Source organism: Mustela nigripes, chromosome 14, assembly GCF_022355385.1.
Source record: "Mustela nigripes isolate SB6536 chromosome 14, MUSNIG.SB6536, whole genome shotgun sequence".
In the NCBI taxonomy this organism is placed as follows: Eukaryota; Metazoa; Chordata; class Mammalia; order Carnivora; family Mustelidae; genus Mustela; species Mustela nigripes.
In genome coordinates, this window is record NC_081570.1 from 12,129,437 (window position 1) to 12,151,937 (window position 22,501).

Here is a 22,501-nt window from a genome sequence, read left to right on the forward strand (position 1 = left end):
TGTTATTTTTCTTTTGTCTTGTGCATCCCATAATGATTACTTAGATAAACAAGACAATGTTTACAGAGCGTGTCCTACGTGGTTGACGGTTTTCTAAGCATTTTATGCGTCTCTTTCTTTTCACATGGATGATAACTCTTGAAGGTAGGTTCTGCTGTGGACCCCCTTGTACAGTGGAAGGCTCTGAGACTCAGAGAGGTGCAGTGACTTGCCCGAGCTCACACAGCAGGAAGGGGCAGAGCTGTGCTCCGACCCTGGACAATCCGCCAGAGTCCACTTGGGACCGCCGTCCCTCTGCCAACCCCCACTGGGAGAGTTTCTGTCTGCAAACCGCAAGTTTGTCCAGCTGTAAGGACTTTATACTTGCCCGTTAGAGCTACTAGTTCCTGTGGTGTACCAGAATTCCCGTTTGCTGCTTCTGGCCAATAACGGGGACATTTTTTGTTTCATTGTTGTTGTTTTTTCGGTGTGATCTTATTATAGGTTTTGAGACGTTTCTGGAAAGAAGTGAGGACCCTGGCTTTCATCAATTAAAAAAATAATTATGGAATGAGTCTTTACTGTGATTTAGGGCGTGGGGAAAAGAGCAATGACAAAAAATGAAAGATCCCTGCTCTCAGGGAAGCTCTGATTTATGAGGGGCAGATAGGCATTACATGAGGAGCAAATCAGCAGGGAGAGGTGGGGCCATTTAGGGGACAGAGTTGGGTGACGTGCCTGTCACCGAGCCTGGGGGTCAGGACTGCTATCAGGGAGGCCCCCTGGGAAGGGACATCTAAAGCCAACGGAAATCTGGCAAAGCAGTCTAGGCTTCAGAACAGCAAGTGCAAAGGTCCTGCGGTGGCCAGAGCTGATGAATCACGGGGAGAGAAGTAGGCAGTTGGAAGGACAGGCAGGTTTTCCAGAAAGCCAGGGCGAGATGTAGGGAACTTTTTCTGAGCGTGATGGCCAGCTGTTCCTTGTAGTGGTGAGAGCTGGGCAGCATCTGGTCTGGTTTCCACTTGAGTGGATTGTTCTGCCCGCTGTGCCGAGAGGGCCTGTGGAGGCGGGAGGAAATGGGGAGGAGTTTGTGGCTTTGAAGGAGCCAGGGTCAGAGGCCCTCTTGATCTGGTGCTGACGTGGCACAAGCCTCTGCTGCATGTTTCCGGGCGGCCAAGAGAGCTGCAGAGGGAGGAGAGAGGATATTAAGCAGAGACAGCCCCAGCCCTGGCAGCCGACCGCTAGCCCCAGGGAAGGCTGATGTGGTTCCCCTGCTGACCCACGGAGCAGTTCAGTCTCGGGCACGCCAGAGCCCGATTGTACACCTGCTCTAAAGGCAGGTCGGTCTCCAGTTTGAGGCCCAGCTGCTCTGCCGAGTGGGGCTTGGCGTTGGAGGCAGTGGAGCCGAGTGGTGTGGACCTCTCCTTTCTTGGCTGCCTGTGACGCGCTCAGCTGCTTTATCTCCACGCGGGTTTCACTGCAGCAGAAGTTTTAATGGAAGGAGAGTCATTTGAAATCTTATTTGAATGCCTGGGTTCCCCTGGGGCTTGAATAATTTGTTCCTTTTATTTTGCCAGTTTTTTTTTTTTTTCTTAAACCTGCAGTGCTTGGTCGGGTGTGGTGGGGAATAATACGAGCCTTTTGGTAATAGAATATGTTAAAAACATTTATTCACAAAGGATGTGATTCCTTTCATTTTTTTTTTTTTTTTTTGATCTTTCTCTTCTCCCGACTACCACATATGGAGATCATAATCCACTGAACATTGAGGAAGGAGAGGGCTGGACTGGGGGTGCCTGGGATCCAGAATGGGGGGTCAGTTCTGCCCCTAGGGAGGAAAGGGCAGGGTGTCCTGGGGAATCTGGGGACCAGCTTCACATCCCAGCGGGGCCCCTCCAGTGCCGTGGGGTCAAGGGAGAGGCCTCTGGGAGGGGACTCAGACTGGAGCTCCGGGGGTCCTCTCCCCCTTACATTTGGGGATCTTAGGACCTCGTGAAATGGATCCAGGCTGTCTGGGGTCAGTTTTTGGTTCTGTCCCTCCCCAGCTCTGTGATCTTGGGCAAATGATTTAGCCTTTACTTGCCTTTCCCCAACAGAAAGTGGAGATAATGTCAGTGCCCCTCTCATGGGGCTCCTATAGGGAGATGGGCGTGGAAGCCCCCTGGGACAGCCAGCACCTGGCCTGTGGAGGAAGCTCCTAGGACGGGAGAGCCTGCATCTCACGGATGGGAAAGTGACCCATCTACGGTTGCATGTGATTCAGTGCCGAACAGGGAGGGGACATGCCACCCTCCCACCCCTCTGCCAATTAGTCTCCTATTCAGAAAGGCTCCAGGAAAGGCCCCAGAGAAGGAAGAGGCATGGCTAGGGGCTTTCAGCACTGCCTGCCTGTGTCCCCTCACCCGAAGATCTTTGAGTGCTGTGTTTGTGGCTCTTATACCCCTGGGTCACTGGAGCCTTTCCCATCACAGCTCTCCATATTCCCTCCTTCCCAGAGGACCTGGGCTGGGCAGGCTGCGGGCTGGTCCCAAGCTCACAGGGACATATCCTCGCAGGACATGGCCTGGCCCCCCTTCTGCCTCTGACTTGGCTATAAGTCCTCCCAGTGACCCCCGTCCTTCTCCTAGTGACGATCGAGGGGAGGGTCCTGAGCGCGGCCCAGGCAGCATGCTGAGCTCATTCTAGCTCTCTTCTCCACTGGCTCTCAACATGGGCACTGGGACCTGCCCAAGCCCATAGCTGGCAGTGGTGGGTCACCTACCCCAGCTGGGTGACCGCGGCCATTCGCCTGGCCTTCCCCGGGCACCAGTGTCTTTCTGTCTCCACGGGCAGATGTTTGCAATGTCTGTGGCCTTGGCCAGTGGCCTCTCCGTGGCTCTGTGTGTAAGGGGAACTTTGAGGGCAGCCTCGGATTTAGAAAGTAGAGAAGGGTGGCCCAGGAGGCCGCCCTTGACTATCAAAGCAGCGGTGGGAAAGTCGCAGCTCCAGGCATGAGCACAGGGTCTTTGGGAGGCAGGGTAGGGTCGGGGAGCAGGGCGGGGCCGGCGGCTCAGCCCAGTGGAGGGGCGGTGGCCACCCTCAAGCCCCCGGTTAGGCAGACTCCTCAACTCCAAGACAGCGATCTCCTGATGTCTTGAGAGCCTGGCATATACTACTTTCTGTCCTCCAGCACTCACAGGGACCCTTGAATGGCTGGAATAATTTCCTGCATTTTCCGGAGGGGCCAGCGGACTCGGAGAGGTTCAGTGTCTGGCTTTGTGTCACACAGGGAGGGAACTGGAGGCCGAACTGGGATCTGCTGCAGTCGGCGTCCTGCCGCCAGTGGGGATGTGCTGAGGGCATGGAGGTCGGAGGAGTGGAAGGGGCCGTGGCCTCCAGCCCTTGAGCTCCCCCCGCTGCCCCACGGGGTGCTGCTACGTTCAGTGGGTGCTGGCAAACAGAGCTGGGCGCTGAATAAGCCCCCACTTAATGTCACCTGGAAACCTCGGCTCTGCCGACGGTGCCGGCGCTTAATGTCACTTATCCCAAGCGGGCTTTCAATTTTCAACTGCAACAGCCTTCTAATTTGGTCTCAGCTGCCGTGGTTTTGTGACAGGAACAATGGCAGTGGCAGATGGGGAGCTACAACTCCATTTTCTTTTAACGCTCCGGATCGCAGGCAGGGAAGGCACCATCTGGAAGGAGAAGGTCAGATCATTAAAAAATATATATCATAATAAATTGCCAGGACTTGATAGGCTGTGGGCATGGGGGGAAGGAGAGGAGAGGGGCTCGGGCGGCGTGGTGACGGAGGGGGGTTATGTTCACAGACCAAGCTCTGGGAAGGAGCCGGAGCTCCAGGGACAGTTGCATTTGAGCTGTCTGTTGGGCTCTGCGGCGGAAGGGGCCTGATCAGGTAGGGGCCTGAGAGCAGGGCAGGCTCAAGTTCCGCCCGTCTTTGTTCACCATCCAGGGGCTTGTCTGGGAGGCAGCACAGTGGTCGCGATGTCAGCACCTACCCGGGGGAAGGGTGCTGTCCCTCGGCGGGCTCTCTGGGCTGTCGCCCGTGCTTGGTCCACTCTCTGGCTCCTGGGCCCAGCTTTTGATGTCCCCTGGCCTCCGGTTCCCCGGGTAAGAGGGGGATGCCAACTCCCACCCCTCCTGGCGGCCCTGAGGGTGAAATGAGGCCTCCCGTGGGACAGAGCTGTGTAAACTGTGAAGTGTGGTGTACATGGGCGTTCTGTTATGATGGCGCCTGTCCTGTGCTGCGGCTCTCCGTTCCGTGACGGCCTCGCCTCCTTGGTGAGCTGTCCTTTGCTGTGACTCTGCCTCCAGGACCCAGTGAGGCGGAGACCCGACGCTGGGGCTGCCTCTGTGCCCGTTGGGGAGTGAGCCCCCCGCGCAGTCGGGGGACTGCTGGCGGGGTGGGCTCCCCGGGCAGGTGGGCTGGAGCCTCTGCCGAAGCAGGCTGGTCACGTCGTAATGCCTGACATTTGTGGATGTCTTTCACTTCTCAGACAGCATCCTCTGTGCCCCCTTGTCCCAGCTCCTCCTGCCACAGCCGGCACCGGGAAGACACCTTTCTCTGGTGGCAGGGCATTGGTTAAAGCCATGTTCTTGGGGTGTGATTGACATACCTCATACAGAACTCAGGTGAAGGTGGGAGCCTGTGGGCACACATGCACGTGCATACTCACACACGCACGTACTCTCATGAACACATACTCACGCACACATGCACTCACGCACACACGCACACTTACACACTGATGCACACTCTTATGGGCACACACGCACACTCATGCACACACACCCATGCACACACTCACGCAACACTTATGTACACCCACACTCACTCTCATGGGCACACACACTCATGCACACTCAGGTATACACACAGGCACACACACACTCACGCACACTCACCCACATGCACACTCTCATGGGCACACGCACTCATGCACAAATGCACACTCATGTACACACAGAGGAAAAAATAGGCAAACCAACAAGAGTGGGAAACTGTTCAGGGCCATGACGGGCCAACAGAGGCTGAGACAGAAAGTGGTGGAGGGGAGGGGTGGGTGGTGGTCAGCTGAGGTCACTCCCAGAAGGTAGACAAGTAACCTGAGCCTCGGGGAGGATTGGAGCCGGCCCTGGGACAGAGAGGGCAGCACTCTAGAGGGAGGGAGCATCCCAGACTTGTAAGTGGCTGAGGAAAGCCTAGTGCAGTGGCCTGGGACTGAGAGATGAGGCCAGGAGGGCAGGATCAGCCTCACTGTTCTGGAAAAGTCTAGATTTGATTCCAAGAGGATAAGACTCACTGGACGTGGGAATGGTGACATCCGGCGGAAGTTGTGGGCTGGCTCTGGCTGTCGTGGGGAGGACTGACGGTAGGGAGCAGTGGTTGGCGCAGGACCCCAGTCTGGAGGCCCTGTGGCTGGTGAGCCCCCTCGGGCAGAGCTGACCCTTGCTCGGCTGGGCCAGGGTGGGCCCAGGTCCCTGCTTCCTCCTGGCCACTGAGTAGACACGTGGGGGTGGGAGGTCTGCGTCACGACTGTTCCGTGGCAGACCGCTCCTCCCATCCCTGAAGCTCCAGGTGCCCTGCGGCTTGATGTCATTGTGTTGAGTGGCTCCTCTCGCCCGGGGCGCCCCGTCCCATCCTCTGGCTCTCCCTCTCCAGGGTGGAGCTACCTTCTGGTTGTCCCGAGTCAGTCATGCACCTCAATGGGGGTGGGGGTGGGGTGCTGGTTGCCGAGAGACAGCACAGGAGTCCAGCAGACCCAGGTCCCCATCTGTACTCTGCCACCAGCCGCGCACATGACCTAGTCAATTACTTCATCCCCGAGTGTCGGCCTCATTGTCCATAAAGGGAAAAATCACGCTTCTCACTGAGCTGGTTATTGTGAGAACGAGAAGCCGGGAACACGTCTGTGGCCCCTCCCGGGCTGATGGCATTCCTTACAGGCGGCCCCCCAAGGGAGCGCGGAGAAGGATAGGCTCTTGAGCAGGAAGAATTCTCCGGGAGGGATGGTGGGATGGTAGTTACCTGCTCAGTCACGCCCTCTCTTCATTTACCCTTTCAACTTGTCCCTGCTGAGCACTCACTGTGTGCAGGCAGTGGGCCGGGCACCAGGGAGACCGCGGCAAACCAGACAGCCCAGGTCTTGCTGGCCCGAGCTTATGTTCTAGAGATGTGTGCAGAGAGACCATGAACAAGGAAATAGACAAAGTGATTCTAGATTGTGGTGCAGGCTGTGCAGGGAATAAGAGGTGATCTTTAGACTGGTTTCTGAGAGAGGGGGCCATCATAGCCAGGGTGGTCAGGGAGGACTTCTTGGAGGTGGTGGCATGTGAGGGAGCCCTGACCCACGCGAAGGAGACGTTGCAGAGTGTGGTTTACAGATGCTCTCGAACACAGCGGTGTCCAGACCTAAGTCCGCAGTCCGGGCCCTTGTGCTTCTCACAGGCCCCCAAGGGCCTCAGTGTCCAACTAGACTGGGAATGTGGAGGCCAAGGACCGCCTGGGTCTCAGGGTGGGTCTTAAAGGAAGCAGGAGAGTGTCATACTCTTGACCATCGTCATCAGAGTCAAGTGTAGAGCGGCAAGGATGTGTCACCTTGTCTTCTGGCTTAGTTTTGGCCTCGAGAAGCCCCTCTAGATCTCTAGGTCAAGGAAGCAGGGCCTGGTCTGTGCTCAGCATCACAACATTTTGAAACCCTTTCTCATCGACTATTTCACTGGATCCCCAAAACGACTTCAAGACAAAGGCATTTTTATGCCCCTATCTCATGGGTGATGAAATCGAGGCTTAGAGTTGGGGGGATTTGCACAAGGCTGCTCTGCGAGAGGGTGGGCAAGCCAGGACTCAACTCTTAGGTTTCCCAACTCGCTGCCATGCACGGGATGCACGGCCATGACCATGGAGCAGGGCCGGGTTTCATCTGGGCTGGGCAGGCATGGAGCTGGGGACGGTCCCTGGGCTCACAGGGCTGCTCACTGCCCGCTTGGTCCGCGGACTCTGACCGGCTTCCCCCTCCTCCTTGCTCTTGCTGTAGGGGAGGAAAACCAGCCAGGCTGGCTGTGTCCGGATGAGGACAAGAAGAGCAAAGGCCCGTTCTGGTGCCCCATCCTGGCCTGCTGCATCCCCGCCTTCTCTTCGCGGGGCCTCAGTCTGCAGGTGAGTGGAATGGATCTTGCTGGTGACTCGTGGGACAACTGGGACTTCTGGCCTGTACCCCCGGCAGGAGGGGGCCGGGGTGTGGTCCCAGCTTCTCCACCTCTTACGGATGGAGTCGCCCAAGATGCTTTGATGCGGTAGGAGTCCGCTTCCCCACCAAAACTATGCGGATAGATGCCCTCTGTGGGTCAAGGGAATGGAAAAATCCTGTGATTTTGAGCTGAGAGATAGCAATGATCTCATCCGCGGTTGGCGTGACTCCAGCTCAGAAGAGAGGCCGCAACACGCCTGAGGTGCTCCGCCAGACCACGGGTTGGCCCCTGGCTGATGCTGCCAGGCCAGGTGGGAGCCGACGCTGGCCCCGTGGCCGCCCTCCCTCCGTCTGTCAAGTACCTACCACGTTTCCCCAGCGCTTTGCCACCACTGTCTTATTTTGATATTTATAAGAACCCCATGAATAGATGTTTCTAGATCTGTTTCCCAGGTTAGAAACCAAGGCTCAGACAGGTGACATGATTTTCTAAAAACACAACCTGTAGTGAGGGGTCCGGGAATTGGCACCTTGCTTAGTCCGATTCCAGCACCCACGTGCCCCACCACTGGCATACTCCCCCCGCTGTCACCTGTCCCCGATGTCCTGGCTGCGCTCACCCCTCCCTCTGGAGTCCTTACTGCCATCCTCTTCCCTAGGAGAGGAACTCATGTGAGCTCTGGGGAGGGGGAAGCACAGGCTTGGGACTTAGATACATAAGCCCTAAGAGACGAGCTGATTGAGCTGTAGCTTGGGGCTCTGAACAGCAATAAGTGCATGCCCTTGAGGCGTCCGTTCAGCTATTAGTTCATTCACTTGTCTGTTCTGCACATAATTTTGAGCACCTACTACATACCAGGTCCTGTGCCGGACATGGGGTGTGTAGTGGGGACCCGCCCTCCTGTCGCTTTCAGTCTGGACAGAGATAGCCGTACCTGGGGGGGGGGGGGGACACAGGAGGGCGATGTGTGTTACGTCAGCTGGGACAGATAGAGGGGTGGGGCCTCATGGTCACGGGCTGAGAGGGCCTCTTGGCAGGGGTGGCAGACGTGAGTGGCGAGAAGGCCCCGATCCCCCGCAGGCCCCGGGGGGTGAGTATCCCAGATAGACTGAGGGGCACAGAGCAGGGGCAGCCTGGGACGTTGCAGCTGGGAGGACAGGCTGGAGCTCAGGACAGACGGACAGGTCCTGTGTGGACGCACCGGGCCACGCCAGCTTCCCGGGCTGGTCGCGGTGGGGTTTCATTCTCAGGGCCATGACACACCCAAGGGTGGCTCCACGCGGGGGACCAGCACCCTGTGATGTACATTTTGGAAAGATCATCCAGTCCTTCAGGCTGTGGTGTGGGCGAGTGAACCGTGGCCCCTGAGGGGACAAGACTGGTGACCGAGAGAGCCACACAGTCCTTAGTGCGGGGGTCCCGCCGAGCCTTGGCAGGACTCGGCTGCGGGTAGAGTCAGGGCCCGGCGGGGGCGAGGCACGTGGGACAGTCACCTAATCCCAGTCATCACAATGAGTGGAATGCAATACTTCCAAAATCAAATCAGCAAATTGTGGCCTTGGTTTGGCTGCTGTTTTGGGGGGTAAGTAACGGGCTGGGGTGGGGGTGGGTCAGGGCCGTGCAGGGTCTGTTTCTGTGTGTATTTAACATCTCACTAATTGCTCATCATGGATTTTTTTGCATGGATTTTTATTGCCAAAAATTGTGTTATAATATTCCTTTGGATGCTGGGGTGTTTTGGCCCCACTCTCTCCCTCTCATCCTGGTCCTAGAGAAGGGGACAGGGGCAGGGGACATGGGGATGCATTTGGGGAGCGTACTGGGGTGGGGTTGGCCACGTGGATGGCAGGAAGGACGGACCCGGCTCCTGAGTGTGTGCACCTGGAGAAGGTGTCAGGGGTGGTGGAATGTTCCCTGTGCCACAGCCTGATTTAGGGGGTGCAGTCAGATTCCCAGCATGGCTCGGTGGCCAGTGGCCCGGGGGGCAACAACAGCAATGGGGTAGCGAGCCCTTTCCAGAGGCATCCGTGCCAGGCTCCGCTCAAGGCGCTTCATCTTCAGTAACTCGGGTCCTCCCCGCTGCCCGCAGACCCTCAGAGGTAGGGTCTGCCGGCACTCCCTGGGGAAGGAGGGGCTTCTGGACTCGTTTCTGGCAGGGGAGGCCAGATGCTGTTCATCCCTGTAGGGCTCAGGGAAGCCGGACTTTGTTGGCCTTCAGACCTCATTGATTGATTAATAGGGAGGAGTCTCGTGTGCTCCTTCCCAGCACAGGGTGGAGGTTCCCAGGGGCCTCGAGGCCAGGATGGGTTGGGGACTACTCAGGTAGAGTCTGTGGGGTGGGGATTTTTCAGGGGCCACCCCGTCTGTGGCTTACCTGGCCCTAGGTAAGCCTCTCCTATGGAGAAGGCTGACCCCAGGGTGACATCTGTCACCCCCGATGGCCTTAGTCCTCGGGAGAATACGGGACTCAGGCCATGGCCTGACAGGCAGCTCCTGGGTGGTGAGGTCACAGACAAGCCGCTGCCTCAGGGCCTCCCTGAAAGCCACCCACCCACCTGGGAAGCCGTCTTCTGCCTCATCCCTGGGGACACACGTCTGCGAAGTCCCTCATGTAGGAGGGGGAGGGCTCAGTGCAAACCTGTCCCCCTGAGCTGCGGTCCAGCCTGGGAGCCTGTCTGGGGACTGGAGCTTGGGGAAAGGGTGCTGAGATGCTCCACGATGAGCACCTCGGGGGCCGGGGGCTGCAGCCCAGACCTGCTGAGGGTCTGCTCCAGGCTCATTAGCCAGAGCTGCTCGCTCTCTGTGGGGTTCCCTGCCCACTGGCTCTGCCCCAGCCCGCCCCTCCTGGCCTGGTGCTGCAGGTGAGACAGGGTGGCGCACGTAGAACGCCAGCATGTCCCACAGGACGTGCCCGGCCCCATGCCAAGTGCCGTATATCTGCCTCTCCAGTCCCCACCACCATCCCGGTGAGGCTTCAGGTTCTCCGTGACCATGAGGAACTGGCTGCGGGGGTCCCCGGCTGGTAGCAGCTGAGCTGGGACCGGAGCCCCGGCTGGCTCGCCCACAGCCTGTCTCCGTCCTCCAGCTCGAGCCACTCTCCTCTGCGCTACCCGGGGCACCTTGATTTGGGAGAGTCAGCTTCCTGACCCCGGTGGGACTCCTGGGGCCAAGGAGCCATTGGAGCTTTTGCCATCAGTTTGGCCCAGGGCTCTGTGGACAAGGCTGACATCCGGGCCCCCTGGGGTTGCCATGGAAACGTTGGACTCAGGGTTGCAGTTTCCCCTTCCGGTCCGTGGGAGGACTGGAGCAGTGGCCTGGCAGGAGGGACTGGGCAGCCTCCGCTGCGTGTGGCCCACCATGAAGTGAGATGCCGAGGAGCGGGGGTCTGAGGGTGCGTGGGGAGGTGGGGGGGAGGGCGAGGGGAGCCTCCTGCTCGGGCGCCTGCACCTGTGCTCCCAGCTGCACACAACTGGGTGCCGGGAGCGCTGAGGCCTGCACGAGGGCAGCCAGGCCTCTGGGGAGAATTCAACTCGAGTGGGAAGGGCGCTGGGCCGGGAGTGGGACTTGGAATTCTAGACCCGACTCTGCTGCCAACTTGCTGTGTGACCTTGAGTTAGTCGTGTCCCCTCCCCCATGCCCACACATCAGAATTTGCCAATTCTGGATGAGGTGGATGAGGTGACCTCCCTGGGCTTCCTCATCTTCAACCATTAGACACTTGGTTAGGACCTCCTGCCTCGGCTAGGGCCCGCCCGCGGGGGCCTGCAGCACCAGCAGAGGGCAGCACCTGCCCAGCAGAGAGGGGGAGGGGCTGGGGGAGTGGGGTGGCTGAGGTCCTCCCTGGGGCGCCTCCAGCTCTCGCTGTGGGCCTCCTTTGCCTTCCTACTGGCCAGGGGTTCCAGCAGGGTTTGAGACACACCTCGAACCACCTCCATGCACTGCTGTCCTGGCCAGAGAGACCAGCTGGTGGGGTTCAGCTCAGGGAACAGGCCCCAGAGAGCCATCTGGCCTGTGGTTTGGGGCAGCAGGTGCAGGAGGAGTGAGCAGCTAGTGGCTCTTGATGACAGCCGGTCAAAGATGGAGACCCTGGCCCCGAAGGTGGCCTTGCCATCCCCTCGGCCTTCCGGTGCTGGTGGGCTTGTCTGCGGAATTGGTTCTGTTGTTGAGGGGGGCGGAACCAGATGTCCAGCACCCCTTCCTTCCTCCGCTGTGCTTTTCTGGAGGAATGCAGGGAGATCTAGGAGGGTGCAGGCCAGGCCCTGTCGTCCTCTTCCCGTGGCTTAGGGCATTCATGTGTCCACCATGAGCCTCATTTCTTCATCTGTAAAATAAAGCGGGGTGGGTGTTAGTGGTTTTCATCAAATCTTATCCAGATGTTGCTTAGTTTGGGAAAAATCGGTAGCGGGCCCAGAGTATCATTTAGGCGCCTCCTTGCCAGAAGGTTCTAGGAGAGCACTGGTCAAATGTGAGTACGTAGGCGTTGCCTGGATATTCTGTGAAACCTGTCACTTTCCGGTCTCCGAGGATTCTCATTCGGGACCTGCATGGGGCGCCCAAATGTGCAGGTTTGACAACCCCCACAGGTGGTTTGGACAGAGGTCCTGCTGCCAAACATTGGCATCTCTGACACCTTGATGCTTAGCCCCCGTGTGCCTTCTGTGTCTCCGCAGCTTGGGGCCCTGGTCCACAGTCCTGTCAGCTGTCCCCTGCTGGGCTTCTCAGCGGTCAGCACGTCCCTTCCACAGGGCTACCTCTGGGTAAGTCACTCCTGAGCCCAGCCAGGGATTGTGGCCTCAGGACTGAGGCAGGGAGGGCAGCAGTGGGAAGGCGATGCTGGAAAATGCTGCCTGCTGGCCCCGTCACGTGCACCTTCACCCAGAAGGTCTTCCTGGGAACCTCCGTGCCAGGCTCTGTGCTCAGAGTTGGCAGAGGTGGGTTTACCCAAGGCAGCAGAAGACAGGGGACAAGAAGGGAGCATGACTCTTGCAAATGGTCATGTGCCATGAAGGAAATGAAGGAAGCTGTGCAGAGTACCTGGGTGGCAGGGGCTTCACCCTGGGGGTCAGGAAGCAGGGCTGGTATTGCCCAATTCTGAGAGCGATCCCAGCCGCCTTCTCTCCCCCTGGGATTCCTGGCAGAGCCTCTTTTCATTCAAATAGACCCCCCATTGCTCTTTGTGGCGCAGACTGTGCTTTCCCAGGGACTTCCGGAGGGTCCCCCTCCCCATCCCTCCGGCCACCTCCTTTCAGCTCCTGCTTATTCCTGTCTCCAGGCCCTCAGGCAGGAAAATTCTGGCTCACGCTTCAGAGTCCATCCCAAATATTCTCTCCGAGGGAGATTTGTTCCTCATTGTTTCCCCAGTATCTAGCATGTGGTATATCCATCCATCGATCAATCAGATGATTGATTGATCCATCTATCCATCAATTATCCATATAATCATCCGTCCATCCATCCGTCCACCCATTCATCCGTCCATCCATCCATATAATCATCTACTACCCATCTGTCCATCCACTTATCCATAATAATCATCCATCGGTCCATCCGTCCATCCATCCATCCATCCATCTGTCCATCCGTCCATATTATCATCCATCCTTCAGTCCATCCACTTATCCATTATAATCATCCATCTGTCCACCCACCCATCCATCCGTCCATCCATCCATATAATCATCTACTACCCATCTGTCCATCCACTAATCCATAATAGTCATCCATTGGCCTGTCCATCCATCCATCCATCTGTCCATCCATCTGTATAATCATCCATTCATCCATTCACTTGCCCATAGAATCACCCATCCATCCATCCGTTCACTTTCATCTCCTCATCCGTCCATCTGTCCATGCATCTACCCACTCTTCTCCCCCTTCCTTCCATCCATCCATTTATCCGTCTGCTCATCTGTTCAGCGAGTGTATATTAAGTGCTTGCCACTGGCTAAGCGTAGCGGTGGAATGGTGAACCAGACAGAGGAGGACATTGTAAAGGGGCAGACGTATGTTCACTATTTGTTGGTTGAAATTCACTCTAAAGTTGGAGAAATAGAGAGCTGACGGGTATCTGGTCTACCCTGGCTCCTTGCCGGAGTTCCTTTGGGTCCTGAATCTAATCTGTTGCCATGGCAGCTGGGGAAGAGTGACCTTCAGGGACAGCGCGATGTGTGGGGGCAGGAGAGGGGACACTCTTCCCGATGCCTAACCTCAGTATGTTAGAAATTTGGGACAGGTCACTGGGAAGGCAGGCTCCGAGCTCTGTCCCTGCCCTGGTGGCTGTGCCTGATGGCCCGTCTGGGTCTCCACTGCAGGTCGGGGGCGGGCAGGAAGGTGCAGGGGGCCAGGTTGAGATCTTCTCCTTGAACCGGCCCTCGCCCCGCACGGTCAAGTCCTTCCCGCTGGCGGCCCCTGTGCTCTGCATGGAGTACATTCCCGAGCCAGAAGAAGGGGAGAATGGAGACGAGAGCCGCATGGCCCCTGACCCCTCGACCACAGTGCATCCGACCATCTGTCTCGGGCTCCAGGATGGCAGGTGAGGGGCCTGGGGCAGAGGAGCACGTCACTGCTTCATTTCTTTCTGTGGCCGTGAGGCCAGCATCATTGCTCCATTCTGGGGGAGAAACTGAGGGGCAGCAGCCTGGGGGGTCAGCTAGAAGACGGCGTGTCTGGGTTCCCACTTGGGTCTGTGTGGTCCCGAGGACAGTCCTCTTAGCACCTCTGTCTGCCCCCTCTCCAGCCACCCACCGGCTCCTCCCTAGGGCAGGGGTGGGGAGGGCGCCATCCGTAAGACCCTGGGAAAGCCCAGCCTCCTGAAGGCAGAAGAGCAGCCTCTTGGGAGGGGAGGGAGGCCTCTCCGAGGGCCTGTAGGGCAGTGGGGGCGGGGTCTCCATGAGTCACTCAGGTCTCCTACAACGCCCCCCCCCCGCCCCCCTCCTACAGCATCCTGGTTTACGGCAGTGTGGACACGGGTACCCAGTGCCTGGCGACCTGCAGGAGCCCCAGTCTGCAGCCTGTGCTCTGCCTGTGCCACAGCCCCTTCCACCTGTTTGCAGGTCTGCAGGATGGGACCCTCGCCGCCTACCCTCGGACCAGCGGTGAGGAGACTGGGGGTGGTGGGGGCAGCCCTGGGCACTGACTAGGAGCCTCGTCCTGTACCAGCATGGTGGTGGGAGGCAGGCTGAGGAGGCAGCTCGGAAACAAATCAGGGAATCTGGGGGTACTTGGAGATCCCTGATCCCCACTGGGGTCCCTGAGCGAACGGGGTGCTCACTGCCATGCAGGCAGCTCCCCCCTTTGCCCTGTTGGCAGGAGGTGGCTGTCTCCAGTGGTTAGCAAATTGCTTTGTGCCTGGGTCTTCTCATCTGTAAAATGGGCATGGAGTCAGTACCACGGCTCACGGGTCCCAGTGGGTTCAACGACTCGGCGAAGGCACAGCCTTGGGCCTGGCAGAGTGAGTGCTTACTGACGTTAAGCATTTGCACCTGTGATGTTGCTGAGCCACCGGCCACGGGATGGGTCCAAGGGTGATGTCTGGAAGGCAAGGCTGGCGGTGTTCAGTGTTCGGTGTTCAGCTGCTGAGTCCCGGGAACATTCAGAGCTTAATGTGTGCGTGTTCTCTGAGTTCTCACCACCGCCTTCGAGAATAGCCTCCAGCTGCGACCCTGGGCGGGGACACGGCCTGTGAAAAGCATGAAGAGGGCCGCAGTCCCTGTCCCGTCCGCCAGCTCAGCTCCTATGGTTCCAAGATATGTGCTGGGGGGATGGCAGACGCCCCCATTGTGCCCAGAGAGGGCTGAGGAGTCTGAAGCTCCCCAGCCCACAGGCACCATGTCCCTCCGATCCCTCCCCTGCCTCTCCTCCCCTCCCTCCTCCTTTCTCCCCTTCCCTCCCCCTCCCCTCTCCCCTCCTTCTCTTCCTCTCTCCCCCTTCTCTCCCTACCCCCCTCCCCTCTCCCTACCCCCCTCCTTCAAGCCTCTAATTGCTGCGTCATCACTGCCTGTTGCAGGGTTATAAACGGATATTTGTACTGAGCTATTTTTTTGCCACTTGGCACTGTGTTGGTATTTTTAATTAGCTTTTGATAAGGCATTTATAGTTTTTAATTAAAGGGGGAAGAGGGAGGGAAAAAAATCCCTCTCACCGACAGACACTGCATGTGTGTCAGTGTGAATACGGGCTCCAGGTTTTGGAGGTTTGGATGTGGGTTCCAAAGGGACCCCCCCTTCCCTGGCCCCCCTGAATTCTGTGAGCCCGCCTTCTGCTCTGGCCTCCTGGTCCCCACTTTGGGCTGCCGTGCGCCCTTTGCCCCTCGGTTCCTGACTTGTTGCTTTGGGCTCAGGCGTGCGGGGGTAAGACGGTGTCTCCGATGTCTCCGATGGCTGCGGCCACCATAACAAAATGTCACCCACTGAGTTTATTTATGTATTTTTTAAATTTCATTTATTTATTTGTAGAGGGGGAGAGCACTCCAGCATTAGCAGGGAGAGCAGCCGCAGGCAGAGGGAGAAGCAGGCTCCCCACTGAGCAGGAAGCCTGACACAGGGCTGGATCCCAGGATCCTGGGATGGTGACCTGAGCCGTGGGCGGGCAGACTGAGTGAGCCACCCTGTTGCCCCCACCAACTGAGTTTAAATAACATGAATGTATTGGGGGAAAACTGGGAGAAAGCAAGGCCCAGCAAGGGACGCCTATTGGAGCTTTGTCCTCTAATGGGGGACATCTGTCCCTTGTCCTTTTTGATATAAAAATATCACTGTTATTAAATTTTACCAGTTTATCATTCTGTCCTGGAGTCAGGACTTCCTGGGGGATGTCTGAGATGCCAGCAGGGGGAGGAGCAGTCACCAGCATGTGACCCTCAGGGGTGTCAGACCCTAGCCCCTTCCCCCCACCGCCATGACCATTCTCTGTGCCGGAGAAGTATAGGGAGACAGTACCAGGGCTCTGGTGGTCAAAACTTCTGTGCCCCCGGGGCAGAGCCCCCACCTCCCTGTTTTCAGGTGTGGTCGCAGCATCCCCAGCTGCTTCCTCACTGGGAGAGGTCACCCTCCGCCTGCCTCCTGCCAGAGTGACTCTGGTTCTGGCCAAGCACATGGAGTACTTACCTCTGGCCACTGGGAGGCGCCAAAGCCTTGTGTTTTGTGGTTCTGGTATCGGGGTTGGGGGGGTCAGTGTCCCCCCAGTGGAGGCCTGGCCACCTTGTGGTCACTTACCGCCCTGGCTCCAGGGCCCTTCAGGAACTCTGGGAAGCTGAGAGGGCAGCAGGGGTTGGGAAGGAGGCTGGGGCCACTCAGCACGGTTCACATCCAGCTCGGCCTGTCACCCCTTGGGTGGCTCTGCAGCTTTGTTCTCCAGGAGTCCGTTGTCACATCCGTCAGGTGGCCTCCGCACCTGCCCACGCAGACCACTGTGCTGTGGCCAATGACAACAAACAGGAACTCACGGGCGCTGGATACTTTCTGGCCCTGCCACCGGGGCTGGTTGTTTAAACTCTGCGTCTGTTTTCTCAGCGTAACACAGGGATAAGAATAGAATCTTCCACGTAGACTTGCCAGGAGTTAGGGAAATAATTCACGGAAAGAGTGTCTGGCGCGTGCCAGCATTCAGCGGCGCCAGCGACAGCCGCTGGTGGCCCTTGCCATGGGCCGACCCTGTGTTCAGCATTCCCCACGCGGCCCCCGGCCCCACAGCCCCGGCCGCGGGCAGGCACAGTCATGCCCCTCGGACAGGTGAGGCTCTGAGAGGTGAAGCCACCGGCCCAGGGTCTGGCAGATGTTTGGGGGCCGCAGCCAGGATTCCGGCCCAGTCTGCTTCCCAGGTGCTCATGTTCACGGGCCGGGAAGACCCTATGCCCAGGCTCCTAGCTGAGCGGGGAGTCGGCCCGTTTTAAGTAGGATGGAAGGGCAAGGGGAGAACCTGTTTCACGGGTGGGGAAGGCAGACGGAGAGGGAAAGCCCAGGGCAGGGGAGTGGTAGGAGGTGTGGTCTCTCTTCCCAGGGCTCCTCCCAAGACCACCCCTCCCCCCCCCCCAGCAGTGGCTTTCGCCACTCTGTTCCCCGCTGTGCCCCCAGCACCTGGCCCACGGGGACAGTCTGTGCTAGGGTTCCTTCGGACTCCTTCCAGGGGCTGGTGGGGAGCATGTGGGATTGCTGGGCACTGAGAAACCAGCCCCAGGCTCTGTCCTCCTCCCAGGCCCCAGCCACTGCTGCCTGTGTCCAGAGTATGGGCCCCCGGTCCCTTACCCGGCACACGGGCAGGACAGGGCAGCCGCTGGGGCTCTGTGTGGCATTTGGTGTGACCTCGGAGAAACAGCAGCCTCTGTGGGCACTGCTCACGTGCCAGGGAACATTCTTGGCACATTCTTGGGTGGACTGAGCCTCCTGGGGTGGGGAGGAGAGAATTTTGTTCCGAGCCAGGCCAGGTCTCTTGGTGTGCTCTGTTTTCGGGGGCAGTAGACTGGGCCTCTGAGACTTCTTTTTCTGCCCCTGGAGGTGGCAGCCTCTCTGGCAGAGGAAGGGCATTAGAGATCTTGGCAAAGGGGACAGAGTGCCCCAGAGGTGGCAAGATTTCTGAGTTGGCAAGAGTCAGCCAGAAACATCTAGTAAAAATCCTCAGAGACAGTCTGGGTGGTTTCTTCCCATTTTACAGATGGGGAGACTGAGGCCTTCAGAGCAGGGAGACGCATGCTCCAAGTCCCAGTTGAGTTTCTAGGAGAACCCAGGCCAGCTCAGGGCACTTCCCACCATGCTGAGCTGCCTCCTTGGCCGGGCCACACGGATGCCGCGTCTTCTGGGAAGCCTCTCCGGATTGCCCCCACCTCCACCCCGACAGAGGGTACTGCCTGTCTCAGCACTCCTCGCGGCCCCTGTGCTCGCCTGCTCATCTGTGCTTGGCAGCTTGGGTGGGGACTGCTGACCAGCCCCATGGTCTTTCCGGCCAAAAGGGTTTTCTTGGAGGGCAGGGTCTGTGTCAGACTCCTTCCTGTCCGCCCCGTGCCCACACCCGGCCTGGCCTGGGTTGGTGCTCACTTAGTGTGTGGGATGAACGAAGGAACAGGATGGCAGGGGGCGGGGAGGGGGAATCCACGTGGAAGAGAGAGGCATAGAGGAGGAAGGAGAGTGCATTGGGGGGTGCAGCCCTGGGGGCATGATGGAGGCAGATAGGAACAGCCCCGTCCCTTTGGAGGAGGGAGGGAGGCCGTAGAGAAGGGTGACAGGGTGTTGTGGGGCTGCTGGGCCCCCTGCTGAGGGTTCCTGACAGTTCCCAAGGGTTGAGGAGCCCTGGGCCCCTGTGTGCCATTCCCTCCCCTGCCTGCCCCCCCACCCCCTCCTGACCTGCTGCTTTCCTCTCCCTGCAGGAGGTGTCCCCTGGGACCTGGAGAGCCCTCCTGTGTGCCTGACTGTGGGGACAGGACCCATCCGCACCCTGCTGAGCCTGGAGGACGCTGTGTGGGCCAGCTGTGGGCCTCGGGTCACCGTGGTGGATGCCACTAGCTTGCAGACTCAGGTACTGGCCTCACCTTGTGGCTCAAGGCCGCAGGCCTCCAGGCCACCTGCTGGGCACATCCTCGCGGCTGTCCTCCCTGGCATCTCGTGCCCTCCCTGGCGTCGTGCTCAGGCCCAGCTGCGTCTCAGGGATCTGAGTTTGTTGAGAAGCACAGTGGGTCCCATGTCGCTGCTGGGCCCTGCCATCCGCCCCAGCATGCATCCCTAGGGCTGCCTGGAGGGGAAGAGTCCGACCACTGGGCTGAGCCATGATCCGGCCCCTGGCCTGGGTCTCTTGCTGCCTGTGGGGCAGGGACTGGGAGCCCAGCCTCACACCGTACCCGGGACCCGGCTGTGCCAAGGGGAGGCTGGTGGATGCAGCCATCCTGGAGGCTGGGCTCTTTAATTTCCTTTTCTAGGATTTATTTATTTACTTACTTGAGAGAGAGAGAAAGAGGGAGGGAGAGTGGATGAGAGCAGGCAGAGGGAGAGGGAAATCTTCAAGCAGACTCGCCGCTGAGCACGGAGCCTGACGCGGGGCTCCATCTCAGACCCTGAGATCACGTGATTACAACCCAGGCCAAAATCAGGAGTGGGATGCTTAACCGACTGAGCCAGCCAGGCGCCCTGGGCTCTTTGATCAGTGTGGAGGGGGATGCAGCTGGGTCCTCCTTGCCCTGCTGTGAGCTGAGTGCCACCTGTGCCTTGGCCATCCGGACGGGGCCTGGACCCACGGCTCCCGCCCCGCTCACCCTGGGCCCGTGCCTGTAACTGACCCACAGCATTGCCTGCCCTGCTTCCCCACACCGCAGGGCCCACCCTGGGCCTCAGGCACGGACGAGGGCGTGGGTGCCCTCCCCCCACATCCCCGCACCCCCGCCGTGGTATTTTGGTGATGTTTGCATTCATTTGATTTGTTTGGATTGTCAGCATGGCGTGGCGCCTTGGTAATTGGGCCCAGAGTAGAGGTCTGGTTATAGGCTCGGGTTTGGAGCAGACAGGCCCCCGGGTGAGCTGCTGTGAGGTCACAATGGCCGTTTGCCCGCCGGCCCGTCTCTGTAGATGGGCTGTGAGCTGGCTACATGACAGCCAGGCGAGAACACCATGGGAATCCTGCCACGGTAGGATCGAAGGTTGAGGGCTGGATCAGGTGGGGACACTGAGGCCTAGGGAGCTGTGGGCGAGCCCTGGGACCCTGTCTTGAGTCTCCAGATCGTGGTGCTCACTTTCCCATGTTTGTTGGAACCCGAGGGGCAGTCCTGGAGCTGTAGGCACCTGGCTCTGAGACCCAGCACGGCCGCTCACCACCTGGTGACTTGTTAGGAAACCATTTGTGAACCCCGGTTTCCTGTTGGTGAAAGGGGGCTCCGTGTCGCTTCCTGGGGGTCCTCTCATGCCCTGAAGTAATGCTTGGGTGCCACTGTCCTGGTCAGGGCTGGTGCTGGGACATATTTGATGAGAGGCCCCTCCCGGTGCAGGGCACAGAGGAGGAGGGATTACCGGCTGGCCCGTGAGCCGGGCGGGGAGGGGTGCAGGGGGAGCCAGTGCTCTGGGCAGAACTGGAGGGTTTAGGCTTTGCGCTGTCATCATCCCTTAGGCAGCAGCCTCCCCAAATGCTGTCGAGGACCAGTGACTTCACTGGTGCTGTTGGGCCGGGCTGGTGGGCGGGGGGTTTCTGGGGAGGGCCAGGGAGGCCTTAAGAGGAAGAATGTTGCTCCCTGTGCTCCCCTGGCTTCTTTTTCCTGAGGGGAAGCCAGAGTGGGGGGAGGGAGCCCTGAGCAGCTGTAGCCACAGACCCCCTTCCCAGCCCCTGGTTTGCTTTGGGGGGCTTGCCTGCTACCCTTCCCCCTACACCGGCCCCCAAGGGCCTCTCCCCTCGTCCACCTGCTGAGAGGAAGGAGAGCAGGGAGGGTCCCCCAGGGTCTTTGGGGTCGCTGAGGCTCCTGGGTCTCAAGCCACTTGGCAGGAGGGAGGGCGAGGCCCGTCCGATTCCTTGGCCAACCCCCTGCGGCTCCTCCTCCACTGTCCCTGCTTTGTCCTTACATCAGGCCCGGGTGTCTTCCTGGCTTTCTCCTGCTAGTAGTACCCTGTGCGACTTCCAGTTCTTGCGGAGGAGAGCTGCGGTGAGCACCGGGGTCCAGCTGAGGGCAGCTGGGGAAGGGGGAGGGGCCCCAGTCCTGCACATGGCAGCCTCCAGACTGACGGGGGAGACCCAGGCCTGCCCCGGAGGGCCTCCCATCTGAAGGGGGAGACACGCCTGCCCTTGAGGGCCTCCAGTCTGGTGGAGAGACACAAACTCTATTGTCTGTGGGAAGAGTGAGCCCAGAGACAGGAAGACGTCAAGAGCAGACGGAGGATAACATGGAAACGGGCCGAGCAGGTCCGAGGCCCTCCGAGGGCCCTGCTGGCCCAAGGACGCTCTCAGTGCTGCCAGCGGGGGCAACGGAGGGAGAGGGAGGAGGCAGCTGGGGACTCTGGGAGGCAGCCGTGAACCACGAGGTCTCTCTAAAGGAGACTTGTGTAAGGAAGGGTCCAGAGGACCCAGGAACCACATGGGAGCCAGCGGCTCATGGTCGCTGGGGAGTTGTGAGCCACAGGACCTAAGCCCTGGTGCGAGCTGGGTCCCCTGTGCTCCCCACCCCAGGGCCCTGCGACTTTCTGGAGGGGTTGGATTGGGAGGCATCCCCCAGGGCCATGGCCCCCATCTCTGTCCTGGCCGTGCCCTTCTTGGGTTCCCTGGACACCCCACTCCCTTGGAGGTGTGGTTGGCTGCTGGCTGCTTCAGATGGCCCTGGCTGTGTCCTGCCAAGCTCTGAACCCTTGGACAAGGCACTGAGCCCTCCTGGGCCTCAGTGGCACCATCTAGAGAATGCGATGCTGGTAGGACCCCGCTGAGGGTTGAATGAGAGCACTTAGGTGCAGAAGGGCTGGTTCCCACAGGACCCGGCACGCGGCAAGTGCTCGGGGATCGTGCTCAGGGATCACTGGTTGTCACTGTAATTACTTGGCCTTACATCCTTCCTTCTTCCCGTATACAGGGCTTACTTGCAGATTCAAACTCCCTTTGAGTCGGTGTTGCTGGTGGGTGTGGGGCGTGCGTCCGTGTGGCGGGTCTACCATCCTGGCTTTGCTGACAGCTGTCCTGGGAGTGTGAAACGGACGGATGAAGGGCAGGACGGGGACGGGGCTGGGGCTTGGCTCTCCCTCCCCTGCTCCTGCCGCTCACCCGCCGCAGTGCAGTCCTGCCCGGCCCCGAAGCTCAGCTCTGGCCCCACCGTCCCTGGGGCTGAGCAGCCACCAGGCTCTAGCTCGAGGCTGCGATGATTTAAGATTAGTTCTGGACCAGCTGCTCTCAAGAAGGGGATCAATATGGCCTTCTATCTGCTTTGCACGCCGCAGAGGACATCGGGAGGGCATTGGGTGCGGGGAGGCAGGACGGAGGAAGGGGTGGCGGGTCGGAGGGAGCACGCGCCCCGTCTGCAGCTGGGGAAATTGAAAAGTTTGTGTGCTGCACGGTGTGGGCAGCTCACCCTCAGTACATACCGCGTTCGGCAGGGTAACGAGGTGATTGCCATGCATATTTAATGAGGCTGCACGCCCGCCACTGCTTAGAAGAGAGGAAGCCTGCCCACCTTCGCGCTGGGGTTCTGGAAACAGCCCCGTCTGGCTGCTGCCTAATGATGCCATCCGTGGGGCCTGGCTCGAGGCTGGCCGGCCCTGGAGGAGCAGGCCGGAGAGCCGGCTGCCGTCCTAGGGCTCAGCGCACATCTTTGCAGAAGGTTTTACTTCAGAGGAAGGGCTTTGCTTATCCGCGGTGACGTGGTTCCTTCTCCCCAGGCCAGAGA

At 59.2% G+C, this 22,501-nt stretch overlaps 1 protein-coding gene across 10 annotated transcripts in view; it reads left to right on the forward strand.

Moving 5' to 3' along the window:
- ARHGEF10L (Rho guanine nucleotide exchange factor 10 like) overlaps window positions 1–22,501 on the forward strand; it is a 160,336-nt gene that overhangs the window by 112,610 nt on the left and 25,225 nt on the right. For 6 of the 10 annotated variants that reach the window (XM_059376402.1, XM_059376401.1, XM_059376405.1 and 3 more), the window contains 6 exons: window positions 7,017–7,138; window positions 11,841–11,927; window positions 13,485–13,705; window positions 14,113–14,267; window positions 17,821–18,006; window positions 18,530–18,678. In XM_059376402.1, coding sequence (XP_059232385.1) covers window positions 7,017–7,138; window positions 11,841–11,927; window positions 13,485–13,705; window positions 14,113–14,267; window positions 17,821–18,006; window positions 18,530–18,678 — 920 coding nt within the window. The remainder of the gene's footprint in view (window positions 1–7,016; window positions 7,139–11,840; window positions 11,928–13,484; window positions 13,706–14,112; window positions 14,268–17,820; window positions 18,007–18,529; window positions 18,679–22,501) is intronic. The other 4 variants (XM_059376407.1, XM_059376408.1, XM_059376409.1 and 1 more) reach the window with 1 other exon arrangement.